At 45.7% G+C, this 20,951-nt stretch overlaps 2 protein-coding genes across 9 annotated transcripts in view; one reads left to right on the plus strand and one right to left on the minus strand.

Moving 5' to 3' along the window:
- Positions 1-18,729, minus strand: part of TADA2A (transcriptional adaptor 2A) — a 74,405-nt gene extending 55,676 nt beyond the window's left edge. For 3 of the 7 annotated variants that reach the window (XM_034942036.3, XM_034942034.3, XM_055101002.2), the window contains exon 1: positions 14,203-14,324. Coding sequence is in view for 3 of the 7 variants with exons in the window: in XM_034942032.3 (XP_034797923.1) it covers positions 1,958-2,064; positions 14,203-14,227 (132 nt within the window). In the remaining 4 variants the exon portion in view is untranslated. Of the gene's footprint in view, positions 1-1,957; positions 2,065-14,202; positions 14,325-18,097; positions 18,372-18,636 lie in introns of those variants that run through there. The other 4 variants (XM_034942032.3, XM_034942033.3, XM_008971224.4 and 1 more) reach the window with 4 other exon arrangements.
- Positions 18,611-20,951, plus strand: part of ACACA (acetyl-CoA carboxylase alpha) — a 331,241-nt gene continuing 328,900 nt past the window's right edge. For both annotated transcript variants that reach the window (XM_003817948.5, XM_008971230.4), the window contains exon 1: positions 18,611-19,325. In XM_003817948.5, the coding sequence (XP_003817996.1) occupies positions 19,288-19,325 (38 nt within the window). In that variant the 5' untranslated portion in view covers positions 18,611-19,287. The remainder of the gene's footprint in view (positions 19,326-20,951) is intronic.

A 20,951-nucleotide genomic window follows, 5' to 3' on the forward strand; every position in this document is an offset into this window, starting at 1 on the left:
ACATTTCTGAAATTGAGGTGCTTCTTATAATCAATGGTGTCTTAGATCTGATAAAACATGGTATTTGCTGTGTGACCTTGAACAAGTTACTTAACCTCCCTTAGCCTAAATTTCTTCATCTATAAAATGGGGATACTAATCATAGGTACTTCATAGGATTATAGTGATGATTTAAGGGTTAATTCATGTAAAGTACTCAAAGTGGTGCCTGGGACAGAGCAAGTACTTATAATTAGTATTATTATTACCATTATCACCCACAAAAATTGTTTCTTCCCTTGTCATCTGTACAGAGATCAGTCTTCAACAAGATAATAAACAGTGTCATCAAAAGGAATAATCTTCCAGTTATGTTTCCTGTGATTTCAATACTTTAAATTAACTTAAAAAAACAGTGTTATGGCCGGGCGTGGTAGCTCACGCCTGTAATCCCAGCACTTTGGGGGCCGAGGCAGGAGGATCACTTGAGGTCAGGAGTTTGAGACCAGCCTGGCCAACATGAGAAAACCCCACCTCTACCAAAAATATAAAAAATTAGCTGGGAATGGTGGCATGCACCTGTAACCACAGCTACTCGGGAGGTTGAAGCAGGAGAATCCCTTGAACCTGAGAGGCAGAGCTTGCAGTGAACCGAGATCATGCCACTGCACTCCAGCCTGGGTGATAGAGCAAGACTCTGTCGTGGAAAAGAAAAAAAAGAAAAAATAGCTGGGCACGGTGGCTCACACCCTGTAATCCCAGCACTTTGGGAGACCGAGGCAGGCAGATCACCTGAGGTCTGGAGTTCAAGACCAGCCTGACCAACGTGGAGAAACCCTGTCCATACTAAAAATACAAAATTAGCCGGGTGTGGTGGCGCATGCCTGTAATCCCAGCTACTCAGGAGGCTGAGGCAGGAGAATCGCTTGAACCCGGGAGGCAGAGGTTGCGGTCAGCCAAGATCACACCATTGCACTCCAGCCTGGGAAACAATAGCGAAACTTCCGTCTCAACAAAACAACAACAACAACAAAAAAACAGTGTTAACTATTAGGGTTTTGTTTGTTTGTTTTTTGATACAGAGTCTTGCTCTGTCGCCCAGGCTGGAATGCAATCTGCGAGGCAAGAGAATCACTTGAACCCGGGAGGCAGAGGTTGCAGGGAGCCAAGATTGTGCCAATACACTCCAGCCTGGTGACACAGCGAGACTTCGTCTCAAAAAAAAAAAAAAAAGATTCTCCTGCCTCAGCCTCCCAAGTAGCTGGGATTACAGGCACCCGCCATCATGCCCAGCTAATTTTTTTTTATTTTTGTGGAGATGGGATTTCGCCATGTTGAACCATGTTGACCGGGCTGGTCTTGAACTCTTGACCTCAGGGGATCCACCTGCCTCAGCCTCCAAAAGTGCTAGGACTACAGGCATGAGCCACTGTGCCCGGCCAAGTATTAGGTTTAAACACAGATGTGGACTAATCAACAGTCTGTCTCATCTAACTGCTCTGTTTCTCAACTTTTCACTGGTAAAACGTATAATGAAAAATTGGGGCCGGGTGCGGTGGCTCACGCCTGTAATCCCAGAACTTTGGGAGGCTGAGGCAGATGGATCATGAGGTTAGGAATTCAAAACCACCCTGACCAACATGGTGAAACCCCGTCTCTACTAAAAATACAAAAATCAGCTGGGCGTAATGGTGTGTGCCTGTAATCTCAGCTACTCAGGAGGCTGAGGCAGGAGAATCGCTTGAACCTAAGAGGTGGAGATTGCAGTTAGCAGAGATCACACCACTGTACTCCAGCCTGGGCAACTGAGTGAGACTCCATCTCAAAAAAAAAAAAAGAAAGAAAGAAAAAGAAAAATTGGAAGGAATAGATTTAATAAGATATAGATCTCCTTAGCAGTTGACAGTAATCTCTGAAATATTACATCATAAAAAATAGCATAAAACTAGGCTAGGAGAAGCCAGCATTAGTGAGTTACCTGCAAGCAGAGGAAAAAAGGAGGTGGCCCACATTCAGCACACTTGATATAAGGCTCCATGAGGTAGGAGGAGCAGCCTCGGCAAGGTGGCTTATCAGAGGGATCATCTAGAACAAACAGAAAACAAATGCACATTTCAGACCACCTTACGGTTATCTTAAGTGCAAAAAGGTGAAAATCCCCAAATGACCACACAAGTAGTGAGCTGAGCTGAAAAGTTCATGGAGACAAGATGAGCTCATTACAAATAAAAAAAAGCAAAAATTATGATCCTTTTAACTTCAGGGCAGCATTGTTCCTATTCACACAGCATTTACATAGATATGAACCCTGCAGAGAAATTTACAAGCATATGTTTGTTTGTTGATTTATTTATATATTTTTAGAGACAGGGTCTTGCTCTGCCACCCAGGCTGGAGTGCAGTGGCTTGACAATAGCTCACTGTAACCTGAAACTCCTGGGCTCAAGCAATCCTCCTGCCTCAGCCTCCCAAGTAGTTAGGACTACAGGCACATGCCACCACACCTGGTTAATTTTTTGTAGAGACGATGTCTCACCATGTTGCCCAGGCTGGTCTTGAACTTTTAGGTTCAAAGAATGTTCCTGCCTTGGCCTCTCAAAGCTCTGGAATTACAGGTATGAGCTACCATGCGCAGTCACAAACACATTTTTAACTGGAAGTTTCATAATATCCCAAACTTATTTTTCCAGGAGCATAAAATGGACACATACCTGCACATACAATATAAAGAAAATCTGACAAAATGTTAACAATTGCTGAATCTAGGTAGCAAGCATATAAATAATCACTGTAGGCCGGCCACATTAGCTTACCCTGTAATTCCAGCACTTTGGGAGGCCAAGGTGGGTGCATCACCTGAGGCCAGAAGTTTGAGACCAGCCTTGCCAACCTGGCGAAACCCTGTCTCTACTAAAAATACAAACAGCCAGGGATGGGGGCGCAGCTTATAATCCCAGCTACTTGGGAAGTTGAGGCACAGAATCACTTGAACCCGGAAGGCAAAGGTTGCCGTGAGCCAAGATTGTGCCACTGCACTCCAGCCTGGGCGACAGAGCTAGACCCTGCCTCAAATAATAATAATAATCATAATCATAATCATAATCATAATCATAATCAGCTGGGCATGGTGGCTCATGCCTGTAATCCTAGCACTTTGGGAGGCTAAGGCAGGCAGATTGCCCGCTCTTAGGAGTTTGAGACCAGCCTGGGCAACACAGTGAAACCCTGTCTCTACTAAAACTACAAAAAAATTGGCTGGGCACGGTGGCTCATGCCTGTAATCCCAGCACTTTGGGGGGCCGAGGCGGGTGGATCATGAGGTGAGGAGTTCAAGACCAGCCTGGCCAAGATGGTGAAACCCCATCTCTACTAAAAACAAAAAAATTAGCCAGGTGTGGTGGTGCACACCTGTAATCCCAGCTACTCAGGAGGCTGAGGCAGAGGAATCACTTGAACCCAGAAGGCAGAGGTTGCAGTGAGCCGAGATCGCGCCGCTGCACTCCAGCCTGGGCGACAGAGTAAGACTCCATCTCAAAAAAAACACAAAAAAATTAGCCAAGCATGGCGGTATGCATCTGTAGTCCCAGCTACACAGGAGGCTGAGGCAGAAGAACTGCTTGAACCCGGGAGGCGGAGGTTGCAGTGATCCGAGATCACGCCACTGCACTCCAGTCTGGGCAACAGAGAGAGACTCCGTCTCCAAAAAAAAATAAAAAAATAAAAAAACACATCATCATCATTGTACTGTTCTTTTGAGTTTTCTATTTAAGTTTAAAATTTTTCATAATAAGAAGTTGGGGCAAATAAGAGAGAACTCCTTTATTTATTTGAGATAGGGTCTCACTCTGTCAACTAGGCTGAAGTGTGGTTGCACGATCATGCCTCAATGTAGCCTCAACCTCCCAGGCTCAAATGAGCCTCCCACCTCAGCCTCCTAACTAGCAGGGACTACAGGCACAAGCTACCACACCCGGGTACTTTTTTAAAATTTATTTTCTGTACAGACAGAGTTTCACTGTGTTGCCTAGGCTGGTCTTGAATTCCTGGGCTCAAACGGTCCCAGGAATTTGAGCTGCCTCAGCTTCCTAAAGTGTTGGGATTACAGGTATGAGCCATCACACTCAGCTAGCCTCTAAATACATGTCTCTTCTAAATACATATTTTGGAATATACTATTTTATATTTGAGTTCGGATTTTTCTTTTTTTTCTTGAGACAGGGTCTTCTTGAGACAGAGTCTTCTTGAGACAGGGTCTTAGACTGTTGCCCAGGCTGGAGTGCAGTGGTGAGATCACGGCTCACTGTGGCTTCAATCTCCCCAGGCTCAGGTGATCCTCCCACCTCAGCCTCCCAAGAGGAGGGACAGACTTGCACCACTGCGCCTGGCTAAATTTTTAATTTTTGTAGAGACAGGGTCTCACTGTGTTGCCCACACTGGTCTTAAGAAGTCCTCCTGCCTCAGCTTCCCAAAGTGGTGGAATTATAGGCATGAGCCACCACACCTGGCTCTGAGTGGGAATTGAAACCCAGGAAGCTTCCTCCCTTTCTCCCATGGTAAGTACATAACACAGCAGATCTTCTACTCCAATGACAGTGGTATGTCTCCAAACTATGAAGACAAGGAGTACAATCCAAACTCTCAAAACTCATAAAAATGCAGATATATGTGTCCCTGGTTGCCCCAAATTCAGCCTCTGGAGTCACAGCAACCTAGCAAAATTGTTCTCTATGATCAATCACAAGAATCTAAGAGAAGAAAAGCTTTGAAGGTAGATGAAGGAATTTAATTTGTTCAGCCTGGAACAGGATTTCTCACATTCTGTAACAGTATTTGCCTCCCTAAAGTCCAAGAAACGTTCTTCAAGGTACCTTTCCCTCTTCCAAGTGAAGATCACTGTTCTCTTTATTTGTTTTTAAGAAGATAGAGTAGGCGCGGTGGCTCAAACCTATAATCCCAGCACTTTGGGAGGCTGAGGCGGGTTGATCACTTGAGCTCAGGAGTTCAAGACTAACCTGACCAGCATGGCGAAACCCCATCTCCACTAAAAATACAAAAATTAGCCAGGTGTGGTGGTGGGCACCTGTAATCTCAGCTACTCAGAAGGCTGAGGCAGGAGAATCGTTTGAACCCGGGAGGCAGAGGTTGCAGTAAGCTGAGATCGCGCCATTGCACTCCAGCCTGGGTGACAAGAGCGAAACTCCATCTCAAAAAAAAAAAAAAAAAAGACACAGAAGAAAATGATGAAAGAAAAAAATGTACTCCTGGCAGTAGCTTCAAATTCAATATATGAAACTGCGCAGCTACTCCATTTCCCCCATTTTAAATTTTAATGCAGAAGAACAAATCTTGCTATGTTGCTCAGGCTGGTCTCAAACTCCCAGCCTCAAGTGATCCTTCTGCCCTAGCCTCCCAAAGTACTGTGATTACAGGAGTGAGCCACTGCGCTGAGCCAAAAATTATTGTATATTAAGTGACAGGTGCCAACTTCTACCAAGTTACCCTCTTCCTCACTTCCTGTTAGATATAAGCTTGCTTCTCTCTTTCCTCCAACTATCCTATTTTTAAAAAAGGCATCAGCCACTGAGCAAAGTAGTTCTTTTTTTTGAGACGGAGTCTTGCTCTGTCGCCCAGGCTGAAGTGCAGTGGCGCGATCTCAGCTCACTGCAAGCTCCACCTCCTGGATTCAGGTAATTCTTCTCCCTCAGCCTCCCGAGTAGCTGGGACTACAAGTGCACACCACCACGACCGGCTAATTTTTTATATTTTTAGTAGAGACAGGGTTTCACCATATTGGCCAGGCTGGTCTCAAACTCCTGAAAAGTGGTCTTTTTTTTTTGAGACAGTGTCTCACTCTGGTTACCCAGGCTGCAGTGCAATGGCTTGATCTCAGCTCACTGAAACCTCAGCCTCCCACGTTCAAGCAATTCTCATGCCTCAGCCTCCCAAGTAGCTGGGATTACATGTATGTGCACTACACCCAGCTAAATTTTGTACTTTTAGTAGAGGGGGGGTTTTCCCATGTTGCCCAGGCTGGTCTTGAACTCCTGGATTCAAGCAATAGACCTGGCGTAGCCTCCCAAAGTGCTAGGATTGCAGGCCCAAAGTGATTTTTTAAATCCTTATGTCAAGAAGCAATTACTGCACGGGCCACGGTGGCTCATGCACGTAATTCCAGCACTCTGGGAGACCAAGGTGGGTGGATCACTTGAGCTCAGGAGTTCGAGACCAGCCTGGGGAACATGGTGAAACCATGTCTCTACAAAAAAAAACCCCACAAAATTAGGCAGGTGCAGTGGTGCATGCTTGGTGGTCCCAGCTATACGGAGGCCTGAAGTAGGAGGATCACTTGAGCCGAGATCGAGTCTGCAGTAAGCCTTGAGCATGCCACTGCACTCCAGCCTGGGTAAGAAAGCAAGACCCTCTCTCAAAAAGAAAAAAAAAAAAAGCAATTACTTTGTAAAAGTAAGTTCTTAACATTCCAGACTAAAATAAAACTGTAAAGTATGTCATCCACAATTAGCATTTTGAAAAATATTTTTCTAACCTTTCTTCTATATAATATAGTACATATATTCAACAAAAGTAGAGGCTGGGCTCTGTGGGTCATGCCTGTAACCCCAGCACTTTGGGAGGAAAAGGCAGGATGATCGCTTCAGCTTAGGAAGTCAAGACCACCCTGGGCAATACTGCAAGACCCTGCTTCTACCAAAAATAATAAAAAGAAAAAATAGCCAGGCACGGTGGCTCATACCTGTAATCCCAGCACTTTGGGAGGCTGAGCCGGGTGGCTCACTAGAGGTTAGGAGTTTAAGACCAGACTGGCCAACATGGTGAAACCCCACCTCTACTAAAAATAAAAAATTAGCTGGATGTAGTGGTGGGCGCCTAATCCCAGCTACTCAGGAGGCTGAGGCAGGAGAATCACTTGAACGCAGGACGGGGAGGTTGCAGTGAGCCGAGATCACGCCACTGCACTCCAGCCTGGGTGACAACAGCGAAACTCCGTCTCAAAAAAAAAAAAAAGAAAAAGAAAAAGTGGAATATCATACATGTTTTTTCACTTGACAACATATTGCGGACATGTTTTCATGACAATACACATTGACCTTCCTTGTTCTTTCTAATGGGTAAATAACATTCCATTGTATCAATTATATTATATAACCTAATTGTACTCAACTCCCCCCTAGGGAGCCATTTGGAAATCTGAGGAGGTACCTTTTTGTTGCCACAATGACCAGAGCCCCACTGGCATTCTGCAGGCCCCTAAAACAGGGATTCTAGATATCCTACAATGCTCAATACATTCTAATAAAAATTGACTTTTTTGTGTGTCCTGTGCAACTTTCAAATGTCCCACCAGACATTCAAGTGAATGAAAAATCTCATATGACCTAGAAGCTAATTCCATGTTATATATAAAGCAAAGTATTTTTGAGAATTTTAATATGCACTGAAATTTCCAGAAAGGCAATTGTATATAAATCTAGAGGAGAATGTATTTTGTTTTGTTCAGAACGTTTAGTTATTCTAGCTTGTGGTGTTTCTTAGTCACCAACATGACACACTTGAATCATTCTGCATTTGTATATGCACAGTGATTCAACATATGGGTTCAAGTATCTAGTACTTAAATCATGTCTTCTATTGTAATCATGTCTAAACATATTGAAATACATATTGCTTTATTATAAATTACATTGTTTTACCATAGATTACTTCTCTTGTATTTATCTCTTTTATTATAGTTAGGGCATTATTATTTTTAATTTTTGAAATTATGTATGCCAGGCATGGTGGCTTACGCCTGTAATCCCAGCACTTTGGGAGGCCAAGACAGGTGGACCACTTGAGGCCAGAAGTTCAAGACCAGCCTGGTCAAGATGGCGAAACCCCACCTCCAATAAAAATACAAAAATTGTCTGGGCCTGGTGACGCACACCTGTAGTCCTAGCTACTCGGGAGGCTGTGGCATGAGAATCACTTGAACCTAGGAGGCAGAGATGGCAGTGAGCTGAGATCATGCCACTGCACTCTAGCATGGGCAACAGAGCGAGACTATGTCTCAAGAAAAAAAAAGAAATCACGTATGTAGACATATTGTCTATGTATTTTATTTCCAAATAGTAAACTTGGCTGATTGCAAACTCTGCCTCCCAGACTCAGTGATCCTCCCACCTCAGCCTCCCTAGTATCTGGGACTACAGGTGCATGCCACCATGCCCAGCTAATTTTTTTTTTTTGAGACGGAGTCTTGCTCTGTTGCCCAGGCTGTAGTGCAGTGGCGCGATCTCAGCTCACTGCAACCTCTGCCTCCTGGGTTCAAGCGACTCTCCTGCCTCAGCCTCCCAAGTAGCTGGAATTACGCCCACCAACACACCCGGCTAATTTTTGTATTTTCAGTAGAGGCGGGGTTTCACCATGTTGGCCAGGCTGGTCTCGAACTCCTGACCTCAGGTGATCCGTCTGCCTCAGCCTCCCAGAGTGCTGGGATTACAGTCGTGAGCCATTGTGCCCGGTCTTTTGTATGTACATTTCACATCTGTTCCTCAGGATATATATTTTCCTAGAACTAAAATTGTTGAGTGTACAGTTATTGAGCATTTTTAGGTTTTTGATACACAGAGCCCAACTGTCCTTCAAAAGGTATTTCAAAATTTTTTAAAACCTAAGAGAAAGACTTTTTATTTATCTAATTTTTCACTGAGATAACAGGAAACAAGAGAGAGGCTTTTTTTTTTTTGAGGCGGACTCTCGTTCTGTTGCCAGGCTGGCAGGCTGGAAGGCTGGAGTGTAGTGGTGCGATCTTGGCTCACTGCAACTTCTGCCTCCCAGGTTCAAGTGATTCTCCTGCCTCAGCCTCTCAAGTAGTTGGGACTATAGGTGTGTGCCACCATGCCCAGCTAATTTTTGTATTTTCAGTAGAGATGGCGTTTCACCATGTTGGCCATGATGGTCTCAATCTCTTGACCTCGTGATCTGCCTGCCTCCGCCTCCCAAAGTGCTGGGATTACAGGCGTGAGCCACCATGTGTGGCCGAGTGAGGCTTTTTAACCATCATTCAAATTCAATAAAGGGTTAATAAACTTGACTACATTAATAAAAAGAAAACAAAAAACTTTTTTTTGGCAAAAACACCATAAGGAAAGTAAAAAAGCAAGTATACTGTAAGAAAATATTTGTAAACATATCGGAAAAAAAGCACTGAAATCCCTAGTATGCAAACAACTTTAAAAAATTGAGAGGGAGGCCGAGGCAGGCAGATCACCTGAGGTTGGGAGTTCGAGACCAGCCTGGCCAACACGAAGGAAACCCCATCTCTACTGAAAATACAAAAATTAGTTGGGCATGGCAGCATGTGCCTGTAATCCCAGCTACTTGGGAGGCTGAGGCAGGAGAATCACTTGAACCTGGGAGACAGAGGTTACGGTGAGCCGATCGCACCATTGCACTCCAGCCTGGGTGACAAGAGTGAAACTCCGTTTAAAAAAAAAAAAAAAAAATTGAGAGGGAGAATAAAAGACCAAAGATCCTGCTGCGAAAGACACAAAGACAATTTGGGGAAAAAAAAGAGACATAAAATGGCCTTAAACATATGAAAAAATGTTCAGCTTCACTCATAAGCAAGATAAAATTTAAAACTACCCTGACATATAGTTTCTCACCCATCAGATTGGCAAAAGTTTCAATGCCTGACAATATAATTAGTCAGGCTGTGGGAATATAGACACTTTTTTTTTTTTTTTGAGGAGTTTCACTCTTGTCGCCCAGGCTGGAGTGCAGTGGCACAATCTTGGCTCGCTGCAACCTCTGCATCCCAGGTTCAAGCGATTCTCCTGCCTCAGCCTCCTGAGTAGCTGGGATTACAGGCACGTACCACCAAGCCCAGCTAATTTTTTGTATTTTTAGTAGAGGCTTCACCATGGTGGTCAGGCTGGTCTCAAACACCTGACCTCATGATCCACCCACCTCGGCCTCCCAAAGTTCTGGGATTACATGCCTGAGCCACCGCGCCCAGCCCGGGCACTCTTACGTATCACTGGTGGGAATACAAAATAGTACAACTCATATAGAGGGGCATTATCTTTTGACCCAGCAATCTCACTTCTAGGAATTTTTTACCATGAATATACATTTCCAATAATACAAAAATACACACGTCCAAGGTTATATATAATATTAGATGTAACTGCAAAATACTACTTAGATGTCCAAGTATAAGCAATTATTTGAATAATAACATATCCACACAATGAAGTATTATGCAACTATAAAAAACAGAATGAGGACAACCTCTACCAACTAATACAGTATTTCCAGGAGATACTATTAAGTGAGGGGAAAAAAGTACAATCCTGGTGCTGATTGAAGAATTTTTTTAAAAGTACAAAAGAACACATATATATAGTATGCTATCTTTCCTATAAGAAATTAGAGGCCAGGCACGGTGGCTTGTGCCTGTAATCCCAGTACTTTGGGAGGCCAAGGCGGGTGGATCACCTGAGATCAGGAGTTCAAGACCAGCCTGGCCAACATGGTGAAATCCCGTATACAAAAATTAGCCAGGTGTGGTGGCAGACACCTGTAATTCCAGCTACTCAGGAGGCTGAGGCAGGACAATCACCTGAATCCAGGAGGTGGAGACTGCAGTAAGCTGAGATCGTGGCACTGCACTCTAGCCTGAGTGACAAGAGCGAAACTCTGTCTCAAAAAAAAAAAAAAAGAGAAAAGAAAAAGAAAAAAATTAGAGTAAAAAACAGTCCTCTTTTCTTTGCAAAAAGGATTAAGGGACAGATTAAACCAGAAAACAATGAAGTTGGTAAGTACAAGGGGTTGAGGGCAGGGGATAGTGGAATTGTATTGATGTTGGGAGCCAGGGTTCTCACTGAGTAGAGACATGTGAATGAGGAATTAATGCAGACAAGACAAAAGCCCATGATGATGAATTAGAGGTATCAATGTGAACTCATGATTTCCTCAAAAGAAGTATGTGTACGTAAATGTGTATGTGTGTATGTATACTGGCATATATGTATATAGCACATAACATACATATATTTCCTAGTTCTGTCAGCCAAAAGGGCCAAGATGCAAAAATATTCTAGTAGATGAAAAGATCTCGGTCTCTGATATGACTCCCTTGTAAAAGTACCAGGACTCCTCAGAGAAGTGGCTGATTCCAGGGCGGGGGAAGTACAGGATGCACTTGGAGTATTTAGTTATGCCAAAAAGGATGGAGATGCTAAAAAGAAAAAAAAAATGATGAGAGTACGCTATAAGGATGTAGGAGCCCATTTGAAGGGACTCCCAGTGGCCAAATTTGGAATAATCCATGAACCTAGCTAGTTATGTATGCTAATAAATCGTAAATCCTTGAAAAAATAGGAATTCCTGTGTCCATAATAAAAAATAAGTAAAAAAGTGAACAGATAAAGAAAATGCAGTACATATATACCATGGAATACTATGCAGCCATAAAAAAGTAATGAGATCACATCCTTTGCAGCAACATGGATGGAGCTGGAGGTCATTATCCTAAGCAAACTAACACAGGAAGAGAAAACCAAATACCCTCTGATCTCACTTACAAGTATGAGCTAAAAAAACAAGAACACATGGACACAAAGAGGGGAACAGAAACCAGGGCCTTCTTGAGGGTGAACAGTGGGAGGAGGGAGAGGATCCAAAAACTACCTCTCGAGTGCTATGCTTATTATCTTGGCGACAAAATAATTTGTATACAAAACCCCTGTGACAAGAAGTTTACCTATATAACAACCCTGCACATGTACCCCTGAACTTAAAATAAAAACTAAAAATGCTAACTAGTAAATGTGGAGAGAGCACTAGATTTGGCGGGGGGTGGGGGGGAATCATCTTTTTGCAACCTTAATAGTAAAGATTGGGCCAGGCATGGTGGCTTATGCCTATAATACCAACACACTGGGAGGCCAAGGTGGGGGCATCGCTTGAGCCTAGGAATTCAAGGCTCCAGTGGGCTATGATTGTGTCACTGCACTCCAGCCTGGGTGACACAGTGAGACCCCATCTCTTAAAAATAAAAAAAATTAAAAAATAAAAAACATATATATACACACACAGAGAGACAGACAGCGCGCATGCAAATGACAAAGCAGATGGAGTAAAAGGTTAACAAAAGGTATGTGGGTATTGTTTGTATTCTTATTCTTGCCACTTAAGTTTGAAATTATTTCCAAAAAGAAGTTTATTTTGGACACTCCCAGCATTAGAGCAGTCCACTTAGATTTCTCTATATGTAAAATGAAAGAGTTGAACTAGATGTGTCTGAAGACTCCATTCTCTCCTAAATTTATATTAGGAGTGTGATCAAAAAGTAAATTAGAGCTCCTTTAAGAAATTGTTCTGTCAGGCCGGGAGCGGTGGCTCACGCTTGTAATCCCAGCACTTTGGGAGGCTAAGGCTGGTGGATCACCTGAGGTCAGGAGTTCAAGACCAGCCTGACCAACAAGGTGAAACCCTGTCTCTACTAAAAATACAAAAATTAGCCGGGCATGGTGGCAGACGCCTATATTCCCAGCTACTCGGGAGGCTGAGACGGAGAATTGCTTGAACCCGGGAGGCGGAGGTTGCAGTAAGCCGAGATCATGCCACTGCACTCCAGCCTGGGTAATGCAGCAAGACTCCATCTCAAAAAAAACACGAATTGTTGAAGAGGAAACAACACCCAAAAAGTACTTTTCTGATTCTTCTCATTAGGATACTACTAAACATCTAACAATGGAATTTCTATTTCTGCCAAATCTCATATATTCAGAATCAGGGAAAAAGAGCAGTATAATTTTTTTTTTTTGAGACAGATTCTTGCTCTTGTCACCCAGGCTGGAGTGCAGTGGCATGATCTTGGTTTACTGTAGCCTCTGCCTCCCAGGTCCAAGCGATTCTCCTGCCTCAGCTCCCGTGTAGCTGGGATTATAGTTACTCGCCATTATCCCCAGCTAATTTTTGTATTTTTAGTAGAGACGGGGTTTTGCCTTGTTGGCCAGGCTGGTCTCAAACTCCTGACCTCATGATCCACCCACCTCGACCTCCCAAAGTGCTGGGATTACAGGCGTGAGCCATGGCACCTGGCCAGTATAATTTTTTTATCCATAGTTATGGCTACTTGAATTTACTTCATACATACCCCATAATTCTCTACATTATTCTACTGTGGTTTACTCTTAGAAACAAGTTCCACATCAAGGGGGAGGTGGGATGATCTTTCCTTTATCTTACCACTGACACATTTCTTATCAAGGTGCCTGAAACATGTTATTGGTCTAAACAGAAATCCCATGGCTTTTCTAGGTTTAACTACAGGTTAATCAGAATATGCCTGGTCCATCTCAGCCTCATTTTCTTTTCTTTTTTTTTTCTTTTTTTGAGACAGAGTCTCACTCTGTCACCCAGGCTGGAGTGCAGTGGCACAATCTCGGCTCACTGCAAGCTCCGCCTCTCGGGTTCATGCCATTCTCCTGCCTCAGCCTCCCAAGTAGCTGGGACTACAGGCGCCTGCCACCATGCCTGGCTAATTTTTTTTATTTTTTACTGAAGACGGGATTTCACTGTGTTAGCCAGGATGGTCTCCATCTCCTGATCTCGTGATCTGCCTGCCTTGGCCTCCCAAAGTGCTGGGATTAAGGCGTGAGCCACCACGCCCGGCTGCTTCATTTTCTTGTAAGACCCAGGGTCATATGTTTGTGTCATGTGTTCAATGGGTAATCAATATGTATTAATTGATTTTATTTTGATACTCATAATTCCCTTAGAATCAGAGTCAAAGGGCTTTATTGCCTAACTTCATCGTTTATTTTTCTTCCTTGATCAACTTCCACTCTAGTTTGCTATTAATAGTCACCTGAAGGCCGGGAGTGGTGGCTCACACCTGTAATCCCAGCACTTTGGGAGCCCGAGGTGGGTGGATCACCTGAGGTCGGGAGTTCAAGACCAGCCTGGCCAACATGGTAAAACCCTATCTCTACTAAAAATAAAAATAAAAATAATTAGCTGTGTGTGGTGGTGCGCGCCTGTAGTCCTAGCTACTCAGGCGGCTGAAGCAGGAGAACCGTTTAAAGCCGGGAGGCAGAAGTTGCAGTGAGCCAACATCATGCCACTGTACCCCAGCCTGGGCAACAGAGGGAGAGTCCATCTCAAAAAAAAAATAATAATAAGTCACCTGAGACTTGTTCCCACTGTACTTACTGCTAAAGGAACCCAAACGGTCCATTCCCTAATTGGCAACGAGTGCTGCTTTGGTCTTCCTCAGCAGAGCTTCTTCAAGACTTCAGAACCGGCCAACACATACACCAAAGCTTGATGACTCCCTAGGAACAAACAAAAGTGGCACATGGATCAGAAAATCATTCAAAGGGACGAGATAAAGAGAAGATATGCAACATACTCAGCTCTGCCACATCTTAGCTTTGTAATGCTGAAAAATTATTCCACCTCTGAAAACCTGTTTCTTCCTCTGTAGTGGGTATAACAGTGCCTACCTTCCAAAGTTGTGAGAATTAAATGTCATAATCAAATATCATAATCCATATAAGTAATGTAGCATGGTACCTGGTCCTCTATAAATGCTACATATTTTTCTTTTTTATGAGGAAGGATCTGGGTCTATGGGGCACTGAGGGTGGCAGGGGCAAATGCTACATATTTCTAATAAACAACTGTTGGCTTTCTCTACTCAGCATCATTTCTCTCCTTAGCTGCCATCTTTATTTGGGAAACTGACCCTCCCACATTTCATGTGGTACTGGTGGGGCTGCCAATCACAATACCCCATTCCCCACCCCTGATAAAAGCTAAAGCAACCAGGTCTCTTCTTCCAGAAATCTGGATCTTGAGTAAGACATGAAAGGACAGAAGGCAGTTGGAGCTTAGTTATTCACTAGAATTCATTCAAAGAATTCAGTCCATGTGCTCTGGCTGTTGAAATCCCTAGCCCCAGGTGGCTCAACTGTTTAACTCTTCTCTCATTTCTCTCTCTTTAATAAACTTTAATAAACTCAACTTTAATCATAAGACTGAACGAGTTTCTGTAACTGGAAACCAAAAAATCCTATCTATTACAACATACATTTGTTCCTCACTCTTTCAACAAGTACATAACAGGGCCAGGCACAGTGGCTCATGCCTGTAATCCCAGCACTCTGGGAGGCTGACGTGGGAGGATTACTGGGACCCAGGAGTTCAAGACCAGCCTGGGCAACATAGGGAGACCCTATCTCTTAAAAAAAAAAAAAAAGTTAGCCGGGTACAGTGGCCCATGCTTATGGTTCCAGCTACTCAGGAGGATGAGGTGGAACGCTTGGGCCTAGGAGGTCGAGGATGCAGTGAGCCACCACTGCACTCCAGCTTGGAGGACAGACTAAGTCTCTTTTTCTTTTTTTTTTTTGGAGACACAGTCTGGCTCTGTTGCCCAGGCTGGAGTACTCATTGCAACCTCTGCCTCCCAGGTTCAAGGGATTCTCATTCTCCATTTGGTTCTCATTTTTGATTCTCGTGTCTTGTGCCTCAGCCTCCTGAGAAGCTGGGATTACAAGCATGTGCCACCACCATACCTGGCTAATTGTTTTGTATTTTCAGGAGAGACAGGGTTTCACCATGTTGGCCAGGCTGGTCTCGAACTCTTGGCCTCAAGTGATCCGCCCACCTCGGCCTCCAAAAGTGCTGGAGTGCTGGGATTACAAGTGTGAGCCACCATACCTGGCCCAAAGTATCTTCTTTGAAGCAGAAATAAAATAATATTTTACACTAAGTCAAAAAATAATCCTTCTTCTGTACACTCACAGCTTTTTTTGTTTTTGTTTTTTTTTGAGACTAAGTCTCGCTCTCGTTGCCTAGGCTGGAATGCAATGGCACGATCTCAGCTCACTGCAACTTCCGCCTCCCGGGTTCAAGCGATTCTCCTGCCTCAGCCTCCCAATTAGCTGGGATTACAGGCGCGGGCCACCAGGCCTGGCTAATTTTTGTATTTTTAGTAGAGACGGGGTTTCACCATGTTGGCCAGGCTGGTCTCGAACTCCTGACCTCAGGTGATCTGCCCACCTCAGCCTCCCCAAGTGCTGGGATTACAGGCATGAGCCACCGCACCCGGCCCACTCTCAGCTTTTTATCTGGCATTTTTCACATTCTACTTTGTGAGTATTACTTCTGAATGTCTATTTTCCCCCACTTCTAAATTAAGTGAAAGCAGGCTGGGTGTGGTAGCTCATGTCTGTAACTCCAGCACTTTGGGAGACTGAGGCAGATGAATCTCCAGAGGTCAGGAGTTTCAGACCAGCCTGGGCAACATAGTGAGAACCCCGTCTCTACCAAAAATACAAAAAAATTTGCTTGGCGTGGTGGCGGGCGCCTATAATCCCAGCTACTCGGGAGGCTGAGGCATGAGAGTTGCTTGAACCCGGCAGGTGGAGGTTGCAGTGAGCCGAGATTGTGCCACTGCACTCCAGCCTGGGCGACAGTGCAAGATCCTGTCTCAAAAATAAATAATAAATAAATAAGTGAAAGCAGAGACTATATCGGATACCTATCTGTATGCTTTCAAAATGCCAAGCATACAGGAGGAATACAATAAACACATAGTAGTGGACTAATAAATGTTAATTCTACAAAAGGTTAATTTATCTTTAGCTTTTCTGAAGTGATTTTTTTCACCCTGGTAATTTTTAGCTTGGAGAATAATTCATCACTAAGTGTGGGCAACATTTCCACTAACGCTGCCATCAAAGAACTTTCCCTTTTTGGGGTGGGGTAGGTCTCCTTTTGCTGTCCTCTAAGGAAAAGTCGAGCTCTGAAGAAAAATGAGTCTAGCAAGGGTGTATTACGAACGCAGCAATCAAATAACAGCCAAATTTACTGAACTTTTTCCATTTGCTAGGTACCCGTGGGTACCAAGGTGTGGGGATTCTTTGAATCCTCACTCCCACACTTCTGGGGCAAGCTGCTTTTTCAAAAGCAAGCAAGCTCTGAAAGAGTATGTTACTTGCGCAGTGTCTTACAAGGAATAGCTGTGTCATTTCAAATACAGATGTCAAGGCTGGACGCAGTGGCTCATGCCTGTAATCCCAGCACTTTAGCAGGCCGAGGCGGGCAGATCACCTGAAGTCGCGAGTTCGAGATCAGCCTGACCAACATGTAGAAACCCTGTCTCTACTAAAAATACAAAATTAGCCGGGCGTGGTGGCGTATGCCTGTAATCCAGCTACTTGGGAGGCTGAGGCAAGAGAACTGCTTGAACCCGGGAGGTGGAGGTTGCGGTGGGCTGAGAACGCGCCGTTGCACTCTGGCCTGAGCAACAAGTGTGAAACTCCCTCTCAAAAAACAAAAACAAAAACAGACGTCCAGTAAAGGATGCACAGTCAATAGGGACTGATCAACACTCGAAAAAGCACAGTAGGAGGCCGGGTGCGGTGGCTCACGCCTGTAATCTCAGCACTTTGGGAGTCCCAGGTGGGCAGATAACCTGAGGTCAGGAGTTCGAGATCAGCCTGGCCAACACAGCGAAACCCCATCTCTACTAAAAATACAAAAAATAGCCAGGTGTGGTGGTGGGCGCCTGTAATCCCAGGTACTCGGGAGGCTGAGGCAGGAGAATCGCTTGAACCCGGGAGGCAGAGGTTGCAGTGTGTTGAGATGGCGCCATTGCACTCCAGCCTGGGCGAAAGAAACGCCATCTCAAAAAATAAAAAAATAGTAGGGCCGGGCGTGGTGGCTCACGCCTGTAATCCCAGCACTTTGGGAGGCCGAGGCGGAAGGATCACTTGAGGTCAGGAGTTCGAGACCAGCCTGGCCAACATGGTGAAACCCCACCTCTGCTGAAAATACAAATATTAGCCGGGCGTGGTGGCCCGCGCCTCAGCCACGAGAATCGCTTGAGCCTGGGAGGCGGAGATTGCAGTGAGCCGCGATCGTGCCACTGCACTGCAGTACAGCCTAGGAGAAAAAAAAAAAAAAGGCAAAAAAGCACAATATTGCAGTCTGCAGAATCTTCTTTCTCCTCCTTTCACAAGAGACCACATTCTGACACCAACTTCCGTGGAAACACTGGCGCTAGCTCCAAACTAACAATCGCCAAATTCGAATCAGTTACCGGGAGAAGGAAGTGAGGCACTTCGCCGGGCAGGAGTCCACGTTGGGAGGAGGAAAGGCGCAGGCTCCCGAGTTGTGGAGCCAACGTTCAAATCCTTACGGGGTGGGACCGGCCTGGGCCAGTCATTTTACCTGCGCCTCAGCTCTAACAGGGTACCGAAATACCTACTTTGGGGGGCCTGCTAGGAAATTCAAATGGGCAACGCTGGTCAGGGGCATCAGGCACAGTGGCCATTCTTGGTAGAGCTACGCGCTCCAGGGCTGAGCGGGAAATGGCGAGGCCGGGGCACTGGGGCACCGCCCAGACGCGGGGCGGGCCCCCGGGGTCAGGCCCGGCCCCACACCGCCCTCCCCCACAGAGCGGCGAGGCCCGCCGCTGCCCGCCCGCCGGCCCGCCAGCCTGCCGCGTCAAGCCCGCCGCCGGGGCCCGCAGCCCGCGCCTCCTCCCCCGCCACACCTCGTGGCCCCCGCTTCTCCCTAGTCCCGCTAGAGGGGCTCGCGCCCCGCCACGCGCCCGCCCAGCGCTGCCTGGCGCCTCACCTCGCCGAGACCCCCTAATCCGCGCCAAAGAGCCGCCGGTCGCGCGCGCCTCCGGGCTTTGCGTGCGCGCCCCCGGGCGGCGCAGTGGCGAGCACGCCGCGTGCCGCGCGCCCGCCGCCTCCGCCCTTCGGCCGTGGAGGCCCCCGCCGGGTGCTGAGCGCCCGCCACCGCCCACTTGGCCTTTTCCCGGTCCCCACCGCGCGCCCGCTGCTGTCCCCGTGCCCGAGGACTGGGAGGATGGGGCTGAGCCGCTTGCCTGACTTTTGCTCCGACCAGTAATCACTTTGCCCGTGTGGCGCGTGGCCCGTTGCCTGAGGCTTCCTGGCGCGTGGGGCTGTTTGGTCCCCTCCGGAGTGCGGTGAGGCGGGTCGAGCCGGGACTGCCTGGGTTTGGGGATAACGTTCCCACCTCCACCCCTGTTGCAGCAAGGGAAATTGAGGCTGAGGGAACTGGGCCCAGGGACGGCGAGCCGTGGCTGCCTCTCCAGTCCGGGCCCCGAAGGGCTGCTCGTGGATGAACCAGACTGATTTTAAGGGGTGAAGAGGGTGCGTTTCAATCAGATGCTTCTGGAACGTCGAAATTGCCTTCTTTGGAAAGAACCATCCCCTCTTTGGGCTTCAGAGGCCCAAATTGAGGCGCAATGATGAGAGGATGTGGTGGTCTACTCTGATGTCAATCTTGAGGGCTAGGTATGTCCCAAGATCTCTTATTACTGCTGTTAATGATGATTCTAATAGCTACCATTTGTCGAGTACTTATTGCATGCCAGACATTGCACAAAGCAGGTTACACATACGGTCTCATTTAAAACTTGTGAGGTAGGCACCTGTTGTTATCCCTATTTTCCAGGTGAAGAAATCTAGGCACTGACATAAATAACTTGGGATCACACTGCTAGGAAGTACTGGGGAAGGGAATTCAAACCATGGTTTATCTGAACTATATAACTGTTACATCTATTTAGAAGTCTGCCTTTGATAAATTTGCCCAACCTTTTTTTAGAATTCACTTACACTTTATGCCTGTGTGAACCCTTTCATTCTTTTTTGGTATATGCATAATACAAGTTCATTCCAAAAAAAAAAAAAAAAAAGCCCTGCCGGGCGCGGTGGCTCACGCCTGTAATTCCAGCACTTTGGCAGGCCGAGGCGGGCGGATCACAGGGTCTGGAGTTCTAGACCAGCCTGACCAACATGGTGAAATCCCGTCTCTACTAAAAATACAAAAAATTACGCGGGTGTGGTGGCAGGCACCTGTAATCCCAGCTTCTCCGGAGGCTGAGGCAGTAGAATCGCTTGAACCCTGGGGGCAGAGGTTACAATGAGCCAAGATCTTGCCATTCCACTCCAGCCTGGGCAACGAGAGCGAAACTCTGTCTCAAAAAGAAAAGAAAAGGAAAGAAAAACCACCTCCCACCAGGTTAAATAAATAATTAACATTTTGGTATGTACCCTTCCAGACATTTTCCTATGCATCACATCAATAAATATATGATAGGATATTTTACATTTGATGTATCCTGAAGATTAATTCAACAAATGTTTAGTGAGTAGGCTTGTTGTAGGTGCTGGGAATTCAGCAGTGAACAAAACAAAGTCTCTGCCTCATGGAGCTCATATTATAGTAGGGAAGACTGTCAATAAGCAATATACACATTACTAAATAATAGATAATGCCCAGTAATGTGGCAAGTTTTATGGAAAAATAAATCAGGATAAAAGGATAAGAGTGATGTGGGGATTCTCTTAGTTAGGGTAGATAAGGAAGGCCTCTTAGCTAAGGAGGCACATAAATATCTGATCATTTAATGAGAGAAGGAGCTACATGGATTTCTAGAGGGAAACTATCCTAGAAGAGAAGCAGCAAGTGCAGTGGCCCTGAAATGGGGATTTGTTTGGCATGGAAAAAGGGCAAGACCAGTGTGGCTGGAGCACAGCAAATGAGAGAAATTAGATGGAAATCATAGGCAGATCATGTATCATCTGGTAAGGTTTGGATTTTATTGGGAAGTGACAGAATATGACGAAGGGTTAAGAGCAAAGTAGTAGCTTTGCTGTAAAAGGATCACTGTGGGCTGGGAGTGGTGGCTCACACCTGTAATCCCATCACTTTGGGAGGCCGAGGCAGGCGGATCACTTGAGGTTAGAAGTTCGAGACCAGCCTGGTCAACATGGTGAAACCTCATCTCTACTAAAAATACAAAAAAAATTAGCTGGGCATGGTGACGGGCGCCTGTAATCCCAGCTACTCGGGAGGCTGAGGTAGGAGAATTCACTTGAACCTAGGAGGCAGAGGTTGCAGTGAGCCAAGATTGT

Source organism: Pan paniscus, chromosome 19 (assembly GCF_029289425.2).
Source record: "Pan paniscus chromosome 19, NHGRI_mPanPan1-v2.0_pri, whole genome shotgun sequence".
Classification (NCBI taxonomy): domain Eukaryota; kingdom Metazoa; phylum Chordata; class Mammalia; order Primates; family Hominidae; genus Pan; species Pan paniscus.